This window comes from Halichoerus grypus, chromosome 3, assembly GCF_964656455.1.
Source record: "Halichoerus grypus chromosome 3, mHalGry1.hap1.1, whole genome shotgun sequence".
In the NCBI taxonomy this organism is placed as follows: domain Eukaryota; kingdom Metazoa; phylum Chordata; class Mammalia; order Carnivora; family Phocidae; genus Halichoerus; species Halichoerus grypus.
The window spans coordinates 200229149-200256633 of record NC_135714.1 but is presented as its reverse complement, the minus strand read 5'-3'; the positions used below and the strand labels follow the sequence as shown (position 1 = coordinate 200256633).

At 35.2% G+C, this 27485-nt stretch overlaps 1 protein-coding gene across 2 annotated transcripts in view; it reads right to left on the bottom strand.

Moving 5' to 3' along the window:
• Positions 1-27485, bottom strand: part of VEGFC (vascular endothelial growth factor C) — a 102277-nt gene that overhangs the window by 27728 nt on the left and 47064 nt on the right. Inside the window, exons 1-3 of one of the 2 annotated variants that reach the window (XM_036121886.2) lie at positions 10259-10391; positions 8227-8440; positions 6561-6751 (exon numbers count right to left, since the gene is read on the bottom strand). In XM_036121886.2, coding sequence (XP_035977779.1) covers positions 6561-6751; positions 8227-8440; positions 10259-10270 — 417 coding nt within the window. In that variant the 5' untranslated portion in view covers positions 10271-10391. Of the gene's footprint in view, positions 1-6560; positions 6752-8226; positions 8441-10258; positions 10392-27485 lie in introns of those variants that run through there. The other variant, XM_036121885.2, reaches the window with a different exon arrangement.

Here is a 27485-nt window from a genome sequence, read left to right as displayed (position 1 = left end):
TATAATAAAAAATACACTTAGGAAAAGTACTACTTAGGTGTCAGCTTTTACAAGTTGCAATATTAGCAAAAATGTTAAAGACACATGAAAACATTGCCTTCAGGAGTTTCACGTCTTACTGTCCTTGATACGTATTTCCATAAAGCTTTGCATTTCTCTTTCACAACACTTAGACTATTTTTATTTACTTGATAAATGTTGATTGCCTTTCCCTGCTAACCTGTAAGATCCATGAGTGCAGGATCCATACGTTACCGTATACCCATTATATGGGAGAGTATGAAGCACCACACGGTAGGTGCTTCATCCCACTTGCTTAATTGAATTTAAATTAAAATAATTGCTTTTACTATTAAAAACAATCTGAGTGGATTCTTTGGGTGGGAGAAGAGCATGTTATTAAGAAATCAAAAGGAGACGTGGATGGGACTATCAATGATTGAACGCTGGCTTTCCCTTGGCACCGGCTTTTGCTCTTCTCTCCTGATACACGAACCGTCTAAGTAGTAACAAGGACAACAGGACTTCAAACAGCATTTATCAATATGATGTCTAAGGATCCAATCACCGCTGCAGAATTCTGGAACCACATGCCCAATCTTCTTCTGGTATCTCCACCTAAATATCACTCCGATTTTTCAAAATCAGCATATTCACGACTCTACCCTTGACCCTAAATCTGTTCCCTTTTCTTTAGTCATTCAATTTAGTGCCTAGTGTTTACTATGTGCCAACAATGTGCCATGATCCAGGGTAATAACCAAACACAGTCTCCGCTTTCATGGAGTTGAGAGCTTAGGGACTAAAACAATCTGACAGATAAGGTAATGATGCTAACATATGGGCAATAAAGGATGCTATGGACCATACAACAAGATGCCTTAGGGGTGACATTCATATCTAGGCCTAAAGATGAGCAGAAATTAGCTCGATGAGGGGGGTATCAGGAGGTGTGTAAGGAGATGGTTCAAACATAGAGTATTGCAGTGACTCCGAGGTAAGAGATACTGACAACATTTAAGGAGTAGATGAATTTGGGTCCTCATGGAAAGTAGTATTTAGGGGAGAGCAGTGACAACTGAGGCTGCAGATTTAGGCAGCAGCCAGGTCACGGAGGGCCTAGAAAACCATGTTGAAGGATTTAACCTAAAGAAGGCACCTAAAGGAGAGCACCATTCCAAATATTTCACAGCTTAGAACATTTGCATCGACCAGTCAGAACACATGCTAGCCTGGGCAGGAACGGACTTCTCATCTAGAAAACAAAAAACTCGCTGCTATCATGTGGCCCATGGATGGGAGGGAGATTGGAGATATGGGACCAGTCACGAGACTGGCCCAGGTGATGATGAATGTGACCTGCATCAGATGAGATCAGCAGGATGAAGAAACTGGATGGATTCTAGCCATGTTTGGAAGGGAGATTTAACTGGAATTAGTGATTGGGCTTTTAGTGAAAGAAAGAATAACTGGGATTAGCCAACAAGATGAGTGGTGTCATTTACAAAGAGAATACTGGAAGAAGAAAAAGGTTTACTTACTTGCTTGTCTATCTCTGAGGGTGGGGTGGGCGTAGGGGAATAGGTCATAACTCCAACGTGGCGCATATGAACCAGGACCCACCAGAAGGGAAGCCAAGTCACAGGCTTGAGTATGGGAACCACGAGAGAAGTCTGAGCAGGAGATAAGGATTTGGGTAATCCCCACGAAGAGCAAAACAGTGTAGATGAAGACACCTAAGAACAGTGTGTGGAGTCAGGAAAGTAGGTGTCCTGGGGCAGCACCCTGAGGACTAAGTACCTTATTTTCAATGCACGTCAAAGTTTTAATCCAAACTGCAAATCTTTGGAAAATTGATAAAATGAGGCTCCTCTGCTATTGTATAATACATTACACGTAAAAACACTACTGCTTCGCAGGTCAGAATTTGTAAGAAATGTGATTATTGCACGTATCAAGCCTATCAAAAGGATCAAAACAAAGCTTGAAAACAACACAAACCAACAACAAGAAACCAGACCTCAACAATTTTATAGGTAAATTCTGATTTTTCCAATGAGGAAGCAGGCAAAATAAATGGTTTCAACATCATAAATCTGTTTTAAAGACCTTCCTAAATTCTCTAAAGCCTGGAGGTGAAAGAGGATGAAATTCAGTGAGAACTGATTCCATATGATCTAACATAGACTTAGTTTTCTTTTAGAAAAAATATCCTATTTGGGGATACTGGACCAAATTTTATTTTACCTACACATACATTAAACTTAGCACTAAATGCTCTTCTTAGCCTGGAAGCCTTCTACTTTCTGAAGCCTACCACCTTCTGATGCCTCCAACCTGACAGAGAAGTTTGTGTGCTGTTATCATACACACTTATCCTTGAATAAAGGCTTTCACGCTGGCACCCATTAGGTCAACATGGGACCTAATCAAGCCACTGGAGGGAATAAATATGCAGTGGTCCCAGAAAAACTGATGGTGAACAGAAGACTACATTCATTCATTTTGTTTACTAACAAAGATTTTTCTGTTTTCCAAGATGAGATTTTATCTAAGGCACTTCTGGTATCTATTTGGCACATGTGTAAAGTGTGTATTTAGTAAGACAATTAAGTAAGAGGAATAGAATGGTGACTTCTGCTCACATCAACTATGAATGGGAAAAAAAGGGGAGCATTTTCTCTTCCATTTGTTCAAAAACGGGACATTTTTAAAAGATTGATCTGAAATTTATAGCATATACTTTGATTAGGCAATAGGATCGGTTTATTTACACAGGTGAGTTAATCAACTATTTTATTATTACTGACCTTCAAGGCAGTAGTTTTAAAATCTGCTTCAATGGATAAGAACTAGGGTAAGGACACCTCCCCCTGGAACTGTGGGGTAAGCTCTGTGGATGTGCCCATATCTTCATTTTTTTTTTTCTGATGAGAGGGTCGGTTTTAATGTGCTTCCAAAAGGGGATGTGTGCTAATTCCGTAACCGACACTCAGGGAACTGATGAACAACAGAAATCTGTTGTTGGCTTTATGGAGGAGATGGATATTAATCAAATAATAATGGCTATATTGTTATAAACTAGGATTATAAGCTGTAGTAAGTGCTATGAAAGATAAGTATGGGAAACTATAAAGCATTTAAAAGAGATACAGGATCCAATCAAGGAGGTCAGAAAAGTCCCCCCCCAAGGACTTGTTGAGCCACGTGATAGAAGAACTGGTACCTCAGCAGGGAGGAGACTAGCAGGAGAGGTTGACTTAAAAGTGTGAGCAAGGATGGAGGGCTAGAGGGGGCACAGTGTTTCCTAGGGACTTAAGGAAGCCTAGAGCATTCAGGAGCACAAAAAGTTAAGGACAAGGGACAGTTATGTCAGATGGTTCTGTGGAGGAAGGCAGACATTTAAGGCTGTGATAAAGATTTTGGTCTTTTTCTAACAGTAGTGGGAAATCATTGAAGGGTCTTTATGCTGGAGACTGACACCACTAGATTTGTGTCTTAAAAATATCACATTTGGGGGCCATTAAAAGAATGCATGGGGACGAGGGGAAATGGAAGCAGGAGAGCAGAGGGCAGGGTTTTTCATTAGCTGGAAAGAGCATGAAAAGCATGTTGGACTAGTGATGGTGGTCGACATGGGGAGTCAAGATACTGAGGGGACAAAATGAACATCTGATTTGGTGACAGGCTGGACGTGTCACAAGAAAAGGGAGATGTCCGGGATGACCCCTGTGTTTCTGACTAGAGATGAAGTCACACATCAGGAGCAGAAACCACAAGGCCAGGGTGTTGTTTGCGCTGAGTGTGGTGCTGGAAACAGAAAGCTTGTCTAAGGGACTACTGCACAAAACATTTGAGCATGTATATCTAAAGAAGATATGTTTTGAAATATGTGATTCAAATATTAAAATAAATATTACACCTTAAAGCATGAGGCATTTCTTAAAGAAAATTCATTTTAAAACATTTTTTTTTCTATCAACAAGGCATAATAGAAGAATCTGTGGAAGAAATTAGTAATGAAAAATAGCTTTACATATTGTCAACTGGCAACTGATTTTCACCAAGAAAATAAATTAACTCCAACGAAACAAAACCCCAATGCTAAAACAGTTATTACTCAACGTTATACTTTCACAATATGAGCACTTTGAAAGTAAAGTTTCATCTAACAACCGAATCCAATAAGGCATTTTTGAAATGATACATAATGAGCTTTTAGTAGATACATTTTGTTTGGTGAAATAATTATTCAAGATCTGTCTTCTGAGGCTATTTCATGTCATCCCATTTTTAAAACAGATATAGCCTTTTGGTCTTTGGAAAACGCAACTGGCATATCTAGACTTTTGAAGAACAACCAAACCGATACTGATTTAAGTCAAACCCCATAACAATAATAATATAATCTAGGATACATATCATATTGCTTAATCAAAGTATTTAAAAACATATGCTATTAAAGGCATTCCAAAAATGTAATATCCTCACTCATATTTATTTTCTCTATTTTTTAAAAAAAATGACATTTCAAGAAACTCAGAAGGCCAAAAATCCTTTTATAGAATTTGGCTTAAATATAAAAGCAGCAACATTTTAAATATTAAGATCTTTTTTAAAAATAAATGTTAGTTTTTTTGGGTTATCCTACTGGAATAAGTATTTGTTTTGATTTAAAAAAAGTGTTAGGTTCCAACACTTATTAAAGATTTTTAAATCCTGTTTTACTTCAGGGTTAAGATAAGATAAACACTTATTATCCAGTAAAACCTGTTAAATTAGTAGTATTTTATTCAGAATAGTGTACACTATATCTACAGTTTCTTAGCTAACAAATTCCTAATTACTGTTTGATAAAGATGGAGGGGTAAGGGTGGGGGAGCCCACAAAATAGTTTTGCTGTGCTCAATCACTATAATTATATGTCATTCTATTAAAATATAAGAATTTTATCGAGCACAGAAATGTTATCCCATGACTCACAAACATATAGTCTACTGATTAAGTTTCTAAATGTGTGAATATATTTAGAATTATGCTGCGTCTCTTGCTAATGTTTGCCAGAAGGAACACTGTGTCATTGTGCTGGATTCTAGAAGGTAATCAAGAATAGATAAACTCCTTCTGGCTGCGCTTAACTATGATGATAACAGGAATGATGTCAGGCCACAAAGCATCACCTTTTAATTTTTTTTTAATCTTTAGAGTTCAGGCACAGGTAAGTTGAATAAAAAATTCAGTTTTATAATTTATTTACTTTTTGTTTCCTCTTGCAAGTCTTAGTATCTAAAATGGTTAATTCCTTCATCAGGCATATGAGCAATACAAAGAAATACAATTTTTCCCCCCAAAAGCAGTTTTGATTGTACAAGAGGACAGTGTCTCCAAACCCAGAGCCCAAATGATCATTAGAGTAAAAATTTTAGAAATTTCCAACAGATGAGAAAGCACAGTTGAAGAAACTCAGGTAATCTTAATTTTCATTTCCACTTAGTTATATTAAAATAGGAACAGATTTTATTAATGGGATACAAGCTTTCAGTCAGCTCAAGTTTGTGTGAGAAGAAGCTTTCATTATATGTATTCCAAGTATAGACATTATTTGACTAAAAATGTTAATTTGTTGTCATTCCACATTGTATCAGTCAAACCTCACATCACATTTTTGAAATTATTTTTCAAAATAATTGTGCAGTTCTGAATGTAGCCACATTACCTGTGTTACTTCAACTCTCAAAACTGATTGGAAAAGTCTTTCAGCCAAACACAAGTTTCTGTTTCGGGAAGTTTGCATCAGCCCAGCTCACGGCCTGGGCTTCCCCAAACACTTCTGTGCAGAGCCCAGTGGTACACAGTCCTTTAAGCAACACTCTGTGGTTATCACCAGCTCATAAACATGCCCTCTGATAGCCAGCCGCCTCCCTCACAAAAGACCTACAGCGCAGGTTAGCGCATCTGCGCTGAAAATCCCGGACCAAACCTTAAGGTAAGTTTCTTGGTTATTATTTCAAAAGCTTCACATCTAATATGATGGGACTTTACAGGTAACTCAAAATACCTGAGATTTATAGTGTCAGAATATTTTCTTTGCTTTCCAAATGGACACAATGAGTATGCTCAGAGTGTTGGCTTATTTCAATATTAAACTGCTGTTGTACAGAACACACGTTTTGTCACACATTTTGAACTTGTGGTTTGTGCCGTAGCTCTTTAATCAGAAGACTTAACCATTTAAAAGTAATTGATTGCCAAATGACAATATTTAGATCCGACACACACACACACACACACACACACACACACACACACATTCATATGTATATTTATTACCTGCTTCCCTTGGCTTTGATAGCACTATTAGGAACAGAGCTCATAAAGCAACAGTAACTTTCTTTGTGGGATAATAGCCTCAACACCACAGAATACTGACAAGTTCACTTCATCCCCCAAAGACAACGGAAGCAGCTCAGAAGGACATGGAGTGACTGCAGAGGGACCAAAGCTGTGGCCAGGGACTGAGGTCGGGGACTGAGCGGGCTCCCCGGGGCCAGCACACCTACCGTCTTGCTGAGGTGGCTTGTGCTGGTGTTCATACACTGTAGGCCCTCGCTGTTGCAGCAGCCTCCACATCTGTAGACGGACACACATGGAGGTTTAAAGAAGGTGTTTGTTGCTGCTCCAAACTCCTTCCCCACATCTATACACACCTCACGTGGTATGCACTGAGTTTTTCTCCACTCATTATCAATACCTGTCGAGTCATAGGGAAGGCCGTAAGTTACACAGAAGCCAGCGAGGGGGAAGAGCCCACAGCAGTTGGAAGTCACATTTGATTTCAGATTTTCAGACTGAAGTATAATACATAATGTTAAAAAAGAAAGAGTTGACAGGATCCTAAATTGCCCTGCGGATTGGAATGCAATATAATATTTATTTAATATTTTAACAGAGCAGCAAATGATATTTTCTTAAAAAATGAATTTCTGTAGCCAGGTAACACGCTAAGTTAGGATTATGCTTTCTTAAAACAACAACGATTTTTCTGCAGCACTTATGTTTGGTTTTCTTTGCTTAAGAAAATGAAAATTTAATAGAGAGATGTTTGCAGGACCTGCGGAGAGAGTGTCACGCTCATTTGCTATGGTGTGTACTATTTTTGCGGTCTCAAAGCAAAGATAAACAACATGATTTAATTTTTTCTTTCTAAACGGAGACGTAAATGAGGACATTGCTATGGGTTTGGACTGAATTCAAAGATCATTTTCAGGCAGGCTATCTGGCAGCTTTGGGGAATGTCACTTGAAATGCAAGGGTATCTTCCATCAACTGGGACATATATCCTGAACTAAGTGTCTCCAGGAAACTCAAAATTTCCTATTCCTTTTATGCTCTCCCTTGGAATTCTGTTTCCAGTGAGTTAGGGGTTTAGCCCCAACACCGTGGACTCTAAATATTGCATTATAGATGATGTACTTCTTAAACGTTCTAGCTTCTTTTTTCCCATCTTTTCCCTCAAGTAACATTTTTAGAAAAAAGGATATAAACTATGGGTTATTCAAACTTGAACCCATTTTGCTTGCATGTGTTCTCAAAATAATTTGCAATCTCAAACCATGGTAGCGATTACTATCTAACAACTGGAGGGAGTTATTTTTTTTTAAAGTAGTCCACCAATTTATACTATGCCATTTTATGCAGCATCATAATTTTTTGTGATGCTCTCTGCTAGATCTTTTAGTAGTTTTCCCCAAGCCCAGATCCCAAGCCACCTGTGAAACAGCAAGGCAATAAGAAGTCTTGGAAAAGATGATTCGGGGTGATTTAGAAATTAAGCATTTCTGAATCCAAATCAGAAAATGTACATGCAATTATTTTGTAAGATATAGAATGTTTAAATGGTTAAACTGAGACAGTGTGGAAAATATACCTTCAGGTTTTTAAAAGTTTGCAATGGAGTATCACCTTAATTAAAAAAAAATGTGTTGGTAGGCCTGTACCTTTCTATTTTTATATTTCGAGAAATCCTCTTAACCACTCACAGTGGTTAAGTTATAAAATGTTATATTTTGAAAATCTTTATTCTTATTTTGTTTGCTTTCAGCCCTAAAGGCATTTAGTAGTACAAAGGCTGAAATTAAAAAACAAACAAACAAACAAAAAATAGGCTGGCAGATCTCACTGGGTGGATATATAAAGCTTATCATATATTTTCTTTCCCATACTTACTTTTCAAGATCTCTGCATTATAATATGCTGCAGCAAATTTTACAGTCTCTTCTGTTCTTGCATTGATGTTGGGCTGTTCTTTATAACGCTGCCAGCCGCCTTTCCTTAATTGACACTTGTACATTTTCCAATATTCTGGGTAGAGTACGGTCATGAGCTCATCTACACTGGACACTGACCGCAACTGTTCCTCCAGATCTTTGCCTGCATACGCCTATCAAAGAAACATGCAAGATCCATCAGTTATCAGATTAAGAGATTTGAAAACGAATGAAAAAAACCTCTAGGTTTAATGTTATATATGTCAGATCCTTATTAAAAATATTATTAATTATCCCTGAATTACTTTACTTTACTTGGTAAAATTATATTCGTCTTTTAATTTGAAGCAATACCATGATTATTTTTTTTTCCTCTGTTGTACCATTAACAATTTATTATACTTGCTTTTCACAAAATTATCCATCTCTTTACTCACCCATGATTAAAAATGAAGTACTGACAACCAAATTTGTAAACTATATATTTGGTTTTTAAAATTTTGTGAGACATAATTTTAATTTCCTAAGTAGCTTGTTTGATTTATAGTTTTACATAATTGGCAAATTTTTAAGTTTGAGAATTTATTCAATCTTGTGTTACCCTCCAATACATATAAACTGAAGTCCACTCTAATGCTTTGCTTCGCTTTTAGTTATCAGCATCAATAAAATACAATTAAGCAGGATACTTGAAATTAGGAAACTTGGTTTTACGGAAGCTATTTTAGAATAAATAATTCCATCAAGAATGGGATTTCAATAACAGTATTACAGGTTTATGTTTTGGCAGGACCTCCCAAGTATTTCCAAAAAATCTGATTGTCGAGATTTATTTTTGCTATGAAAAAGACATGAAAGAGTTTGGAGAACATTAATTCTGCTCATAAATAACTGTCTATATTAGTGCGTCCAATTAAGTAGAACATCCCAAGTTATATTCAGGTAGTTATCACAATTATGAAAAAAATAGAGTTTTCTAAATTATTCTTTGAAATTAAGGGAAAATGGGACATTGTTTAACTTCATATAAAAGTGAAATACAACATCAAATGTTTATTTTATACTGTCATGCTTATCCCAGCTTTTAAGTCTTAATATGGGAGGGAACACATTGGAAATTGGTTCTTAAAATTTAGCATGCACAGGAATCAGGTGGAGACCTGTTAAATGAAGTAACCACCCCTCACCCCGGAGGTCTTGGATGAAGATCAACAGTCTACATTCTAATAGTTTTCTCCTTTCTAGTTCTTGATGTACAAAATTAATATATTTGCTTTAAAAGTCAAAATACTATTTAAAGTCTTTTCACCATTATTTTGAATAATCAGTTATCCTGATGTAGGTGCTATTTATACTTTATTTTGAGAAATATAATATTTCTTTTATCAATCTAGAGCCTCATAGGCAGTAGATTATAAAAGGTGTTCCTTTCTATTGGATAATAAAATTGGCTATTAATTTTAGGGTTTCCCTTTCTCTCATTTATTGTGTCAATGGGGTATACCACTTAATCTCTTTAGGTCTGTGTTCTGAAAATATTGATATTAACCCACTAACTTCTGGAATATATAGGATGATTCCTGATATGCCATACAGCCATAGAAAATATAATTCCCTTGAATAGATGGAGGGTGGGGATGGAGAGATCCCAGCTTAAATGAAAGTGACAACATCTCCTCACACAGTTTCCCAATTGTTTATGAAATATTCGTCTCAGGAAAAATCTCATATATGACACAACATTCAAGAATCAAAAATGTCTCAGAATCTAAAAGGACTGCAAGTGGAGAGAAAGGTTGCAAAAGTACATGGGTAGCTTTTTGGTCATCGCTACCTAAAATGAAATGTCATGGATGGGTTTCTGTCTGCCTTTGCTAGCCAGCAGGAACACCATGGTACTGTGTGACTGGTGGCTCCCTGGGATTCTTTTCCCCGTAATTGGGCTGGAATTAAAGTCAAGTTGTGACCTCAGCTGATCACATGAAACTCACACGAAGAGGCATGAGTGTTCATTCTGCCAGGAAGAGTTTCAATACCACACACACCAATGTTACACGGCACAAGGAAAGGTACACACCAGGCTGTACAGAGAAAGTGGGGAAGAGGGGCTTTCAAGGAAGTATTATTCGAAGTTTTAAGACAATCAAAATTGTACTTCAGATTTTGTACTTCAAATTTTAGAAAAAGAAAATAACAATTGTATATATGACAGAAAACCCCGTTACTCAGTAGATAAATAGAAAAATGTAAGCATACAATTCACAACAGAAAAAACGCAATATAAAAAACTGGAAAAAAAAAAAAAAAAAAAGCACCAAAGCCAAACTACAACATAGGAATAGAAAATAAAAGTTATATTTGTACTCTTAGGTTGAAAAAAGGCTTTTCTGAAGGTGAATATAAAGATAAAACGTAGGGGCGCCTGGGTGGCTCAGTTGTTAAGCGTCTGCCTTCGGCTCAGGTCGTGATCCCAGGGTCCTGGGATCGAGCCCCGCATCGGGCTCCTTGCTCGGCGGGGAGCCTGCTTCTCCCTCTCCCACTCCCCCTGCTTGTGTTCCCTCTCTCGCTGTGTCTCTCTCTGTCAAATAAATAAATAAAATCTTAAAAAAAAAAAAAAGATAAAATGTAAACTATCTGTATGGTAGAAAATACTGTAAACTAAAAGACAATAAAGTAGGAAAACCATTTGCAATATACATGACAGATGGAGAAGGACTAATATTCTTAAAATATCGCATGAACATGTTAATGACAAAAAATAAACAGGTACTTCAATAGAAAAATTGGCAAAGATCTTAAACTGAATATTCACTGAGAATAAATATGTTAGTATGTATTTGGTGATGGTAAAAGTGAAGGAAACCATAATTTCTTTCAGTCCTGGTGGGAATATAAATTTGGAAAGCTATTTAAGGCAAATGTGTTTTTTTCAAACTGAAAGGACTTAAAAACAAGCTCCATTTTAGACAGCAAATTCACTTTGCAATTAAATTTTCCATCCAATAGAAGTGAGAATATAATTATGCCAGATATATGTACAAATTCATCATGGGGCTGTCTATCATAATGAATTTAAAAAACAATTTATACAGACAATAATAAAGAACTGATTAAATAATATACAGGACAAACATAAATGTGATAATACAGGTGTATAATTGAGACATGTAAAGAGGTTCATAAATACTTTATGAAGAAGAATTATACAACTTAGACACAGTACACAGGAATTTTATATATGTAGTAAATCTTTTCGCAAAACCAAATTCACATATAGATTGTATGCATACATTTGTGTATATAGACAAGAGTAAAAGGTATGCAGCAAAAAAAAAAAAAAAATATATATATATATATATCCATGTATATATATCTTCTCCAAATTGCAGAATTAAGGTAATTATTATGTTCTTTATACATTTTTGTAGTTTAAATTTTATTTTTTTTTAAAGAATTTATTTGAGAGAGAGAGAGTGCATACAAGCGGGGGAAGGGGTAGAGGAAGATGAAGAGGGAGAAGCAGTTTCACTCCCCACTGAGCAGGGAGCCGGATGCGGGCCTCGTTCCCAGGACCCTAAGATCATGACCTGAGCTGAAGTCAGACGCTTAACTGACTGAGTCACCCAGGAGCCCCTGTACTTCAAATTTTAAATAATGCACATATATAATTTTTTACTATTAGAATGAAAATTTAAAGTAATCCTCTCTAAGTGTATTGGCTCTTATTTCAGCCTTCATTTGCTTTACTTTTATGTCTCTGTAGAGCATGCCTTTGACATATTACTTAATTTAGAGCAACCACTAACAAAAGCAGAAGCTATCATAGACAAAATGGTATAAAAATAGCTTGATACTGAGAAATTAGTTTACTTATTCCCATTAGACTTTAATTATTACATCTGTGGAAGAAAAAGAAGCTTTAGTATCAAAAGATCAGATTTCCTTCTTGGCTAAAGACCTTATTTAATTGGGGAAAATTAGATTTCATTTCTTTCAGTCTCACTTTACTCTGTAAAATGGGAATCATAGTATCTTTCTCTTAGAATCTCTGTGATGATCCAAATAGACATTTGATATAGAATTATGTTATACATCTTATCGGTAAGGGTGGAATTACTTGTCATTATAGCATCTTTAGAGAGCAAATACACAGTACAGAGATTGTTTTTTTAGATAAATTGAAATTTTTACTCAATCTGGAACTGTAACTCTCAGTATTGTACCAGTTCTGGGATCATATTTCTTTCAATCCATCTTCTGCATTTTTTGTTCTAAATGAGCAGTAATCTAGGAATTCAGCATTGTCAGCTAAGCGATAGTGCTATTGAGTGAATCCGGAGAAGACCCAAATCTTAAGGATAGATACTGCCAGTTAACCATGGCACGTTCACATTCATATTCTACTTTTGAGGAATTAGAAGGGGTCCTGGTAAACCTAGAAGGAATTCTGAACCAGGGACACACTCAAATCTTTCAAGTAGAAGTGCTATCCATGTGAAAGGTTCCTTCTCTTTTCCTACATCTATTGAGGTGATCATACAGTTTTAATCCTTCGTCTTGTTAATGTGGCATATCACATTGATAAATTTGTGAATATTGAACCACTTTAGAATCCCTGGAATAAATCCCACCCGATTATGGTGAATTATCCTTTTAATGTGTTGTTGAATTTAGTTTGCTAATGTTTTGTTGAGGAATTTTGCATCTATGCTTGGTATCTAGGTCAGAGATATTGACCTGTAGTTTTCTTTTTTTGTAGTATCTCTGTAATCAGGGTAATGCTGACCTTGTAGAACAAATTTGGAAGTTTTCCTTCCTTTTCTATTTTTTTGGAGTACTTTGAGAATAGGTACTAACTCTTCAAAGGTTTGGTAGAATTCATTGTGAAGCCATCTGGCCCTGGACTTTTGTTTGTTGGGAGCCTTTTGATTACTAATTTAATTTCATTACTAGTAATCTCTGTGTTCAAATTTTCTATTTCTTATTCAATTCTGGAAGATGCATATTTCTAAGAATTTATCCATTTCTTCTGGGTTGTCCAATTTGTTGGCAAATAATTTTTCATAATATCCTCTTATAATTCTTTGTATTTCTGTGGTATTGGTTCTTATTTCTCCTTCTTCATTTCTGATTTTATTTATTTGAGTCCTTTCTCTTTTTCTCTTGATGAGTCTGGCTAAATGTTTTCAATTTTCAATCTTTTTAAGATCCAGCTCTTAGTTTCATTGACTGTATTACTGTTTTCTTTTGTCTTTTTTTCCCATTTATTTCCATTCTAATCTTTATTATTTCCTTCCTTCTACTAGCTTTGAGCTTTGTGCGTTCTTCTTTTTCTAGTTCCTTTAGGTAGGTGTAAGTTTAGGTTGTTTACTTGAGAATTTTCTTGTTTCTTGAGGTAGGACTGTACTGCTATATCTAAATGCTTTTTTGAGTCTTCATGTTCACCATTGTTTTCCAGCATGTTGAGGCCCTTTGCTTGAATGTTGATATATTCCTTTTATTTTCCAAAGGGATTTAACACATCTGACAATAGGAAGTGTCTTACAAATGGATATTAAACTAATAAAAACCCTCAAGTAATCTAAAAATGAATCTAATTTTGTACTCTACTTTGAAGGGATCAATTAGGAGGTTCCAGTGATGACTCTTATGTAATGTTCAGCCTGTATGCATTTGCAAACAGCAACCTATGTGACATTCAGTGGAGGATTTTGATGCTATGGAAGTCAAGCTGAGTGTGCGATGTCAAAGGCAGGGAGCTATAATTAGGAACAAACCCCTTCTTGATAATTCATGTACCTAGAACACATTCCCTTCTTACTCTAACAGGAGAATGATGATTCCAGAAGTTCCATGATGAGAAAGAATTTTGGGGATTCACTTGCAATCTGTAATTCCCCTAATTATGAAGAATCATAGTATAAAGTGAACACTTGAGGTGGCACTGGCTATGGATCCTAATCACCTTTACATTTTACACACCTAGCTTACAAAACCTGGTTTCCTCTTGCTTCTCTTTGTTGACTAGGGATTGTCCAGATGTCTGCTAGGGGCACAGAGGTTGTCCTTCCTCTCCCAAACTGTGACAACACAGGGAGTAAATGATAAGTAGCAAGTCATCAAAGATCAGTGTTAGTAACGGCCTGGCATTTGCCAATGAATGAAAATTAGTTTTTTTCAGAAAACCCTACAAATCCAATGTTAATAATCTCTTCAAACAACAATCTTAAATTAACTGCTATACTATATATAGACTTGGCACTCATTTGGTAATTTTATGAACTTGAAAATTCACGAGGAAATGTATATACTTTATGGAAAATTTTCTTTCACTTAAAAGCATATACTGTTACCAAATAGTAATAATCAGAATTGAAAGAGTGGGCAAGAGTCCACCAAAGACAGGTTTGATCACACTACTGTATTTTCATTAAGTGGCCAAAAATGTCATAGGCAAATCTGTTTAGTTGTTCAATATATATTTTGGGGGAGAGGAGGTAAGTAACTTACTGTTCAAACTGGAAAATAAGGGATGTTTGCATTTTTTACTTAAACTCTGTATATGCTATCTTTAAAAGTCTGGCTCAAATACTTTATATTTGAAAAATGTATATATTCATGGACAATTTCATAAGATAAAGCAAAAAAGAAAATTAGTTGGTCAAATTATCAGTTTAATAAGATAAGAAATTTACAGGGGCGCCTGGGTGGCTCAGATGGCTGGGCATCTGCCTTCGGCTCAGGTCATGATCCCAGGGTCCTGGGATCCAGCCCCATGTCTGGCTCCTGGCTCAGTGGGGAGCCTGCTTCTCCCTCTCCCTCTCCCCCTGCTCATGCTCTCTCTCTCTCTCTGTATTTCTTTGTCTCAAATGAATAAATAAACTCTTTAAAAAAAAGAAATTTACTAAAAATTTTAAAAGAAAATATTTTTCATATTATTCCCATCACATACATCAGTCCTTTGTCCTAAGAAACCAAATTATCAGTAGGGATCAATCTATTATAAGGCAATTATCAAGATCAATAACTCTATATTACACCGGGTTTTCTTTCTTTCTTCTTTGAAAATAGGGTCAGATCCAATCATTAGAATAAGTAGTTGCTGAAATTATTGTTTCCCTAACACAGCAGAGGAACTTCTTATTCAGTCCTTCTTACTTAACAGTGGCAGTTATATGACAAGTGAACTGTGGGTTGTTCTGTTTCCTTCAGATAACTATCCATGCTAGGCAAATTTGTAAATTTGAAAAGTATATTCTGATTAATGAAAAATACCTTTTTAAAACAAAATCTGGGCATGGTGGCAGAATGTAGAGGGTTTTGGATTTGAAAAATCACCCAATACATAGTTGTAAAATTCATTTTAAAAATCACCCTTTAGTGGAGAGTCATAAATAAATATGTAAGAGCAAATGATATCCTTCTAAGGAATAGAAACTTGTAAATGTCTTATATAACCTTAGCAAATTATTTTACCTAATGTTTCAGGGAAGGTGTCAGAGTCAGGTTCTTTCCCCCACAGGTTACCCATCACCCATTTCTACACCAATCTGATGTGCCACATATAGGCATACCTTGGGAGCAGACATTTACATTTCAGTTTAATATTGGAAGTTTTTAATTGGAAGTTTTAAATTTCAATTTTTTCCTAATCCCCTGAAATATTTTTTTTGTAAATTTTGAAAATAAGGTCATAATAAAGAACAGAATCTTTTTATGTCTATTATTGATAGCATAAATTTTTTCAAAAAGTCACTTTTTTAGTTTATCACATATATGAATTAAATTAAAAAATCAAATATTTACTTCATTAAGTAAATTCTTAGATTTTTAAAAAGTATTCACTTTCAGTTGTTATTGTTGAGATAACTTTCTAGTTTAATGCCAAAGTAGACAGTCAGATCTGCATAATCCACACAATGGACAAGATAGCTCTATATATGATTTCTTGCACCCAACACTGAAAACCACTCACTTTTTATTTTCGAATGGAATTGGTTTTCCTTCCTTGTAGAATGACAAAATGATGGCAAAAATAGCACCAGAGAGATGAAGCCAAAAATCATGAATGTTTTTACTGACAAGGGAAATACCAAGGAACTAAAACGTATTACTCTAATATGCCAATATTTACATATTGTAGAGCAATGGCTTTAAACCAGGGATGATTTTCCCCTCGGGTTATTTGGCAACATCTGCAGACATTTTTACTTTTCAGAACTATGGGGTGATGCTACTTACTGGCACTAGTTAAGTGAAGGCCAAGAATGCTACCAACCATCCTAAAATGCACAAGACAGCTCTCTACAAAAAAAAAAAAAAAAAAAAAAAAAAGAATTATCTAGGCCAACACTCACTGGTGCTGCTATTGGGAAACTGCAGCTGACCAAGAGTGGGCTTTGCCATATATTAGCCTCTTAAGAATATGTCAGAAGGTTAAAATTTGCATGAATTTTATTTTCTAAAATCCCTAGAAGCATCAGAATCAGTAAATGAGTAAATGAATGGTTTTAAAATATGCTCAGCAGGTGGACTTAATAATTGTAACATTCTTAGAGATACTTTCTTACCATCCAGGGTAACATCTTATTTTTCTTTTTACATAGGCATTTCTCAACACCTTTGTTTCATAAGAAGAGAATGTAGCAGTTTAGACATAGTCTAAACTGTGTTTAGTAAATTCAAAACATTTCATAATTATTTTCTGTTGATTGCTTCCCTTTTTCTTTTGAAGTTTAAACTAATTTCAAAATCATTTTGCACATTTTTTCAATGATGCTCTTTTAGAAATTATTTTGAAATTACAGAATGTAATGGGTTATTATAATATTTCTTTTCAGTAAAATTTTTCCTTTGCTATTTTATTTTTTTTTATTTTTTTTTCCTTTGCTATTTTAAAGGCTAATTTATGTTAATGCTATTTAATTCTGGAAATATTAATAATACTTTAAAAATCCTTAATTAATGAATAATATTCACACAAGAAAGTGAACAAATCATAAGGACACAGTTTCATAAACTGTTACAAATTGAACACAGCCCTGTAATTGTACCCAGATCAATGATACAGAGTATCAACCGCATTCCAGAAACTTCTTTTTTCTCCTCCGTGATTACTCTCTACCAAATATTGCCATTTTGTTATATTTCTGCATTTGTTTTTGACCAACATAGTTTTTAGTCTTTTCAAATTTTACATAAACGGTATCCGAGAGCATATAGTATTTTCTGTTGGATCCTTTTCTCACCCTTATGCTTGTGACATTCATCTCTGTCATTTGAAGCAGTTGGTTTTCCTGCTGTCTCGTTTCTCATTGTATGAACTACTGTGATTTACTAATCTAATCTATGCTCAGCATGTCTTTTGATGGGCATAATATGAATTTGGGGGTGGTCTCTAACGAGAAATAGGACTGGTGGTTCATGAGGTATGCATATATATAGCTTATCAATATGGCCATTTTCTAAAGTAATTTTGCCAATTTATACTCCTGAAGGCTGTATATAAGAATCCCTGGCTCCATATCTTTGCCAACAACTAGCAGTGTTTGGTTTTCCATTTTAGCCATTCTGATGGGGTTGTGATAACACTCGTTGTGGTTTTAATGTATAGTAAACCTTGATGACTGATGATATTGAGCACTCGCATGTTATTTGGACATTGGGTTATCCTCTTAAAAATTGCCAATTAAGAGCTTTTTATTCATCCCTGTTGGCTGTCTTGTCATTGATTTGTAGGAGTTCTTAATGTACACTGGATATAAGTCCTTTATCGAATATGTATATTGTAAACATCTTCTTCCAGTATGAAACTCATATTCTCTCTCAATGGTGTTTACAAAGAGAAATTAAAGAAATCTACATAAATGAAGAGACCTATCATGTTCACAGATTGGAACACTCAGTATTAAGTTGATAATCCTCCCCATGTTGATCTATAAGTTCAATGCAGTTCCAGCAGAATTTCTTTTTTTTTTTTTTAAAGATTTTATTTATTTATTTGAGAGAGAGAGAATGAGAGACAGAGAGCATGAGAGGGAGGAGGGTCAGAGGGAGAAGCAGACTCCCTGCCAAGCAGGGAGCCCGATGTGGGACTCGATCCGGGGACTCCAGGATCATGACCTGAGCTGAAGGCAGTCGCTTAACCAACTGAGCCACCCAGGCGCCCCCCAGCAGAATTTCTTATAGAAATTTCAAACTGATCTTAAAATGTGTGTGAAGAATCTAGAGTAACTAATTTTATTTAAAAAAAGAACAATGTTGGAGGACTCATATTATCTGGTCTTAAACTCTTTGCAGTAATCAAGACAGTTTGATATTGGCTTCAGAATAGACTGATAGATTAGGATACAGAATGCAGAAAGAAACAAATAAAAACCATCTATACTGATGATCAAAAGATTTTTGACAAAGGTGCCAAGGCAAATAAATGCAGAAGGGGTAGTCTATTCAACAGAAGGTGCTAGAACAATCAGTTAATCATACGCTAAAACAGAAACAGAGCAAAACAACAACCAAAAAAAAAAAAAAACAAACAAACAGAAAAGCCCCCAAAACTTCCAAAACCAGGAAACAAAACAACTTAGACCCTTCCTTCTCAGAGACTCATAAATTAATACAAAATAGATCATATACTTCAAGGTAAGCATTAAAACTATAAATCTGTTAGGACAAAATGTAGTTTCATCTTTGTGAAGTTGGATTAGGCCACAGTATCTTAGATATGACATCAAAAACATGATTTATAAAAGAAAAATGGTAGGTTGGACTTCATCAAAATGGAAACTTTTGTTCTTCAAAAGACATCAGTAAGAAAATTAAAAGACAAGCCAAACATGGAGGTAAGGTTTGAACATCATATTTCTGATAAAGAACTTGTATCCAAAATATACGAAGGTCTTCCAAATAAAAAAAGAAAGACCACCCAAGTTTAAAAAGGTGGGAGGCAGAAGACTTGAATAGATATACCTCCAAAAGATATTCAGATGGCTAATAGGTACTTGAAAAAATGTTCAACATCACTAATTATTAAGGTAAATTACACAAATTAAACCACAAATTATCATTACACACACACACCAGAATGACTATAATCCAAAAGAATAAAATACCAAGTATTGGTGAGGATGAGGAGAAATTACAATCCCCCATTTTGTTCATACGAATGAAAAATATACACTTTGGAAGCTAGTCTGACAGTTTCTTAAATAATTAAGCATATACTTATACGGTCCAGTAATTCCACTGCTAGTGAAATACCCACACAAAGATTTATATGTGAATGTTCATAGTCACATTATTCATAATAGCCCAAAACTGGAAAAAATTTTACAAACCCATCAATGGGCTAAACATGAGCAAAATATGTTATATAATGGAACACTATTCAGCAGTTAAAAGGAATAAACTACTGATAAATGAATGAACCTCAAAAATATTATGCAAGTAAAAAGAGCCAGACACAAAAGACTATGCATGATATAATTTCATTTATAAGGAATTTCTGGAAATTGCAAAACTATAGAAAGTAAACACAGATTGGTGATTGCCTGAGCCTGAGGGTGGGAGCAAGGATTGAGCACAAGGGTACTTTCTGGGGTAGGAAAGATATTATAAAACTGGATTGTGATGGTTGTTGTATGTCTATAAATCACTATCCATTTACAGTGAGTAAATTTTATGGTATGTGAATTATATGGCAATAAAGCTGTTAAAAATAGAGATTCTTCTCAATCCCTCCACTTGTTGTGATGAGCACTGGATGTTATCTGGAAGTGTTGAATCACTACACCTGAAACCAATATTATACTGTACATTAACTAACTGAAATTTAAATAAAAACCTAAAAAAATGAGATTCTTCAACAAAATGAGAGAATAAGCCACAAAAAAGACATATAACCCAGGAAATTAGCCTTCTCATACTGGGAAGACATGAAGAGATATACATAGGACTTGAAACTTAACTAGTGGCAGAAAGAGGCCTCTAGGAGAGAAAGAAGAAAAAAAAATAATTTCTAAATTAACTGCTATGTTTTGTTACCAATTTTCAGTGGACTTTTATAATTATTTTGGAAGGTCTGTAGAAAATTTGTGGCAAGGCCAAGCAAACAGAAACAAATAATTATTAGTTCTAAAAACCCCCAAAAACTTGTACAAGAAGAAAAGTTACTCAACAGTAAATAATACAGTTCATGATAAAATAAACAATGTATGTCTACCCCCAAATTCAGATATACTGTAACTCCTTTAAGAAGATGAATGGATAAGAAGTGTGTGTTTGAGATGCAGAGGATGAGTGGATAAAAGGAGGGATACTGACCAGATCCTTATCTTCTATAATAACAAGCCAATAAATAAAATCTAAATGCAAAAAATCAAGATAGAGCACCAAAATATGGAGATGACTACCAAGAACAACCATTAAAAGACTTGAAAGACGTTGTATCTGGAGAACAGGACTTAGGGATAAGAAAGGATGTGGCAGAGGACGGTTTGTTCATTAGCAGTGCCATTTTCCTGTTAACTATTCCCATGTATCATTCAATAAAAAGTTAAACTTGCCATCATTCAAGAATTTGGTTGAAATGTACAACCCGATCTCTTAGCATATGAATCCCACAACAATTAAGGAGTTTTAAAATCCTCCATAATTCACATCCAACTTTTCACACAACTTCTCTCCCCGCTGTTCCCAGACATGAATCTGTACCAAATGATTCTCCTTGTGCCCAGGTGTAACTTGCTTCATAATGCAGTCTCTCTGTCTCTCCTCAAATTGTTTCTTTTTCTCATCCATGAAAATGGTACCCATTGTTCAAGACCATGTTTACCTATTAATTTCATCCTGAATTTTTCTTTAGCCATTTAAGCAAACTTCACATCTTGGCTGTTGATTATTCACTCTGTTAATGTGGGGTTTAACTGTAATCCTTTTACTTGCTGAGTTCTCTTTGTGTACGAAAAACTACTCTGTTTGTGGACATGGAGATTGGTAAATAGATTTGAGGGCTATTGAGTGCTAAAATGTAGAATACTTGATCTGTATTAGCAAAGTGAGAGAGAGGGAAATGTTCGTGTGAATACAGAGTTTCTGGCATGAGTGACAAAAGGTGAATACAGAACACTATGGGAGGACCAGATCTGGCTGGGGTGGGGGCATATAATGATTCATTTCAGACACTCCGGTTGGGAAGCATTTAAGACATTCATGTGGAAACTTTGAGTCAACAGTAGAACAGTGACTCCACCAATCAGAAGCAGCCTATCCTGTAAATAGAAATATGACAGTTGTCTATGTGTCTAGATGGAAAATGAAGCCACACTGTGTGGCTGAGATTGCCTCGAAGAAGGTACAGAGTGAGCAGAGAGCCACAGAGAACCCAGGCTGGGGAGCTACAAGACCTGACATTCAGATTCCAGGGCATAAACCAGTGAAACAGCAAAGGGAGAGTTTGGAGGAGCTGGTGTCATGAAATTTAACTTAAGATAAGAGAGTGTTTCTGAAAGGAGGGAATGGTTTAAAAGGAAAGTTAAATTCCTCTGCAAATTTTGTAAGATGACAGCCGAAACCATCAAAAGGACCAGAGCCAGGGCAGTGATCCCTAGCTGAGTGCAGGGCAGAAAACAGGCAGAAAAATAAAAAAGGTGTAGTAGATTCATTAATGGGTGAATTACCCAGGAGAATGGGAATTCTCCTAACCAGTTCTTGCTAATTTGTTAAAGGAATAAACTGAAGTTTGGAGGTTTGCACTGGTTTGAGGATCCCCGAGTAGGTTCTTAGGGGAGCCAGAAAACATCACTCACAAAATGTGTGACTCGCCAGTTTCCAAGAATAGATTTCAAATCACCTCATCTTTTTGTGGAATCTATGAAAGTAGAAGGATAAGGCATGCGTAAATAGCTTCAAAATTGCTCAGATAGCCAGGAGGTGAAGTATGGAGAGAATAACACAAAACACAGACATTAAAAAAAAAAAAAAAAGGTCTCAGATTTAAATGTGTAAAACCCCATAAAAATTTCTAGAAGAAAATCTTTGTGCTCTTGGGTGAAGCAAAGTGTTTTTAAATTTAATACCAATAACAGGATACCTAAAATAAAGTAAAATAAAACTAAGTACAAATTGTATATTTGAAGAAAACTGGAATGTGTGCTTCTGGAAAGACACAGAAGCCACACACAGAGAAGATATTCACAAAGCACAAATCTGATAAACACTTGTTTCCAAAATAGAAAGGAACTCTCAAAACTGCATGATAAAAGATACAAAAATGGGCAAAAGATCTGATCAGATATTTCACCAAAGAAGATAAACAGCTGGCAAATAAGCACATGAAACAATGCTCAACGTTACTGGTTATTACGGAAATGCTCACTATAGATTTAATGAGATACCATTTCACATCAATTAGAATGGATAAAATTCAAAATACAATACTAAGTGCTAACAAGGGATAACATTATTATAATAATAATTATAATATGGGTACCTGGCTGGCTCAGTCGGTTAAGCATCTGTCTTCGGCTCAGGTCATGATTCCAGGGTCCTGGGATCATTGCATCCGGCTCCCTGCTAAGCGGGGAGTCTGCTTCTCTGTCTACCCTTCCCCTGTGCTCAAGATCTCTTGATTTTAGCCATTCTAACTGGTGTAAGGTGGTATCTCATTGTGGTTTTGATTTGAATTTCCCTGATGATTAGTGATGTTGAGCATCTTTTCATGTGTCTGTTGGCCGTTTGTATGTCTTCTTCGGAAAAATATCTATTCAGGTCCTCTGCCCATTTTTTAATTGGATTATTTATTTTTTTGGCATTGAGTTGTAGAAGTTCTTTATATATTTTGGATATTAACTCTTTAGTAGCTATATCATTTGCAAATATCTTCTCCTATACAGTAGGTTACCTTGTTGTTTTACTGATAGTTTCTTCAGCTGTGTAAAAGCTTTTTATTTTGGTATTGTTCCAATAGTTTAATTTTGCTTTTGTTTCCCCTGCCAGAGAATACATATCTAGAAAAATGTTTTAATGGCCAATGTCAAAGAATTTACCACCTGTTTTTCTTCTGGGAGTTTTATGATTTCAGGTTTCAAATTCAGGTCTCTAACCTACTTTGAATTTCTTTTTGTGTGTGGTGTAAGAAAGAAGCCCAGTTTCGTTCTTTTGCATGTAGCTGTCCAGTTTCCCAACCCCATTTGTTGAAGAGACTATTTTTTTCCCCATTGTATATTACTGCTTCCTTTGTTGTAGAATTGACCATATAGGTGTCAGTTTATTTCTGAGCTCTCTATTCTGTTCCATTGATCTATTTTTTGTGCCAGTACCATACTGTTTTGATTATTTCAGCTGCGTATTTTATCTTGAAATCTGGGATTGTGATGCTCCCAGCTTTGTTCTTTCTCAAGACTGCTTTGGCTATTTGGGGTCTTTTGTGGTTCCATACAAATTCTAGGATTATTTGTTCTAGTTCTCTGAAAAAATGTTGTTGGTATTTTGATAGGGATTGCATTAAATCTGTAGACTGCTTTGGGTAATATGAACATTTTAACAATATTGATTCTTCTAATCCATTAGCACAGAATATCTTTCCATTTGTTTGTGTCATCTTCAATATTTTTCATTGATGTTTTACAGTTTTCAGAGTGCAGGTCTTTTACCTCCTTGGTTAAGTTTATTCCTAGGTATTTTGTTTTTTTGGTGCAGTTGGAAGTGGAATTATTTTCTTAAGTTCTTTTTCTGCTACTTCATTATTAGTGTAAATAAATGCAACATATTTCTGTATATTAATTTTGTATCTGGTGACTTTACTGAATTCATTTATCAGTTCTAGTAGTTTTTTGGTGAAGTCTTTCAGATTTTCCATATATAGTATCATGTCACCCACAAATGGTGAATTTTACTTCATCCTTACCAATCTGAATACCTTTTATTTCTTTTTTGTCTGATTGCACTGGCTAGGATTTCCAGTACTATGTTGAGTAAAAGTGGTGAGAGTGAACATCCTTGTCTTATCCTGATCTTAGAGGAAAAGCTCCCAGCTTTTCACAACTGAGTATGATGTTAGCTGTGGGTTTTTCATATATGGGCTTTATTATGTTAAAGTATGTTCTCTCTAAACCTACTTTGTTAAGAATTTTTAACATGAATAGATGTTGTACTTTGTCAAATGCTGTTTCTGCATCTATTGAGATGATTATGCTTTTTTATCCTTTACCTTGTTAGTGTGATGCATCATACTGATTGATTTGCAAACATTAATACACCCTTGCATCCCTGGAATAAATTCCATTTGATCATGGTTCCAATATTTTCTTTTTAACTTAAATGACTGGCAAAGCAACTATTTCTAATTTTGCTAAAGATGTTATCTCTTGCTGTTGAAGGAGTTATTCCCTGGTTTGAAAGAAAGTATTTCCAGTGGATTTCTCTGTAATGGAATTTTGTTTATTCTCAATCTACTGGGAATCTTTTTTTCTTGCAGTATACAGTTCTCTCTTCCCTCGGAGTTCCTTCCTACATGATTTACTGAATGTAAATACATTCAAAAACACCTTTTAAATCCTCACATTCTATTAACATTTCCCAAAACTAGTTTCAGGTACAAATGAAAACTTGTCTTCTTATCTTCAGATATTTTTCAAACATCATTCTCTTTTTTCCAGCACTTTTACCTATACTTTAAGGATCAAAGTTAAGATTGCAAAGCACTTCATCATGGTAAAATTAGTGATTATGTGTGTTATTTTAATAATTTTAATTTTGACAGTATAGAATAACTCATTATTCAGAACAGTGTAAATTTGTCCACCTTTTGGATCTAGAAAGATAGAATACTGACTTACAGGTCTTTGGCCCAGTTCTATTCCGTACACATTATAAAATAGGAAAGAAAAGGAAAAGAAACAAAATATTAGGAGCTATATACCACAACTACCGTTTCTTTTTTTCAGCACTGGATGTTTTGGACAGAGGCTCTTAGAAGAAATCTTCCCAGAAATGAAATTCTTATCTTTGCCTATTTGGTTGTGTAGGAAGAACTCAACGGAGCAAGAGATTGTGAAACATCATATTCAAGAACTTGCAAATAGATGCTTCTGAATGGTGACACTTTGAATACAACACTGCAAAATTTAAACTTGGAGGACCTAACACTGACCTTCAAGTGTGAGGAGACACTGGATCAAATAGCATCACAAAGCTTCAGAGGGGTGCCTGCCATTTGGATCATTTTCTTTTCTTTTCAAGATTTCATTTATTTATTTGACAGAGTAAGAGAGAGAGAGAGCACAAGCAGGGGAAGCAGCAGGCAGAGGGAGAGGGAGAAGCAGGCTCCCTGCTGAGCAGGGAGCCCAATGTGGGGCTCAATCCCAGGACCTGAGCCACAGGATCATGACCTGAGCCTAAGGCAGACACTTAACTGACCGAGCCACTTTGGCACCCCTGGATCATTTTCAAAAGGCTATCTGAAAGAACTATGAAATTGTTTCAGTGACATCTCACAATCTTTTGAAGTCTATCTTATGTAAATTGACACATTTAGCCTTCTATAACATCTAAAATAGCAAAGACTTTGGAAACGAATTGGGGTTAATTGCAATAGGTGTACCTGTTCATTTACAAACGGACCTAACATCCACTGTTTCCTGCTAGAGAAAAGGCACTATCTCCACCATGGAGCATCATCTCCTCCATGGAGACTCTGCCTTAATTTTTGTAACCAGAGAAATTCTGTAAGGGCTCTAGGCTTGAAAACTGTTTGTTGAATAAGACAGAAAATATTGGAATAATGTGCACCTAAATCACCAATACAGAAATAAAAGGTTATATGCTTTTGGACAATGATGGCTGATTATGCTATAGTTAAATTTTGTGGTGTTTTCTCTTGATTTATAACTTTAAAAACCATGAATCTTTCTATGCACTCAATACAGAAGTTAAGAGCTTAGTTTTTAGATCTAGCCTTAGAGGTTACAAACTCAGCTGCATATACATTATTTAGTCTCTTTGTGCTTCAACAAATTCTATTGTAAAGAAGATGTAATAAACTTTGCCTCACTACTTCCTATGATGATTAAGAGATGATGTGTGATTTCAGCCATTCTGACAGTTCTGAGGTGGTATCTCATTGTGGTTTTGATTTGCATTTTCCTGATGATGAGTGATGCTGAGCATCTTTTCATGTGTCTGTTGGCCATCTGTAGGTCTTCTTTGGAAAAATGTCCATTCAGGTCCTCTGCCCATTTTTAATCAGATTGTTTCTTTTGGTGTTCAGTTGTTTATATAGTTCTTTATATATTTTGGGTCTTAACTCCTTATTGGATATATCATTTGCAAATATCTTCTCCCATTCATTAGGTTGTCTTTGTTGATGATTTCCTTTGCTGTGCAAAAGCTTTTTATTTTGATGTAGTAGGTATTATGCTAAGTGAAATCAGTCAGACTGAGAAAGATACCATATGATTTCATTCATAAGTAGAATTAAAAAAAATTAATGAACAAGTAAAAAGCAGAATTAAACCTATAAATACAGAAAATAAAACTGATGGTTGCCAGAGGGGAAGGGAGATACGGAGTTGGGCAAAAAGGATGAAGGGGAGAGGGAAAATAGGCTTCCATTATGGAATAAATAAATCATGGGAATAAAAGTCACAGCATAAGGAATACGGTCTATGATATTGGAATAACGATGTATTGGGACAGAAGGTAGTTACACTTGTGCTGAACACAACATAATGTATAAATTTGTCTAATCACTATGCTGTACATCTGAAACTAATGTAACATTGTGTGTTCACCATACTCAAAAAATAAAGAGAGAATATGCATACAGAATTCAGTATAATTCTTGGTATACATAATGAACACCACATAGTGTGAAACTATTTTCTCTGAGGCTCCAAGAAAGTATTCATGTTAAAGTTAAATATATGCACATATAAGGAATGAAAGACTCCATCTTGGATCTATATATTTACTTCAATGAGAATATCTCTTGTAGTGATTTTTAAAATGTTTCTTCTTTTATGAAATTGTTACATATTTCCTAATTGCTTCAACATATTTCATATTTTTAAACAGGGTGCTGTTCACCAAATTAAAAACGATTCTTAGCTAAACACATAGAGATAGAATAAAACTCTGGAGTAAATATTTACCAATGAGCTACATAATGAACATAATTCATTTTATTTTTAAGGATACATTTAAATAAAACGATCTTTCTAG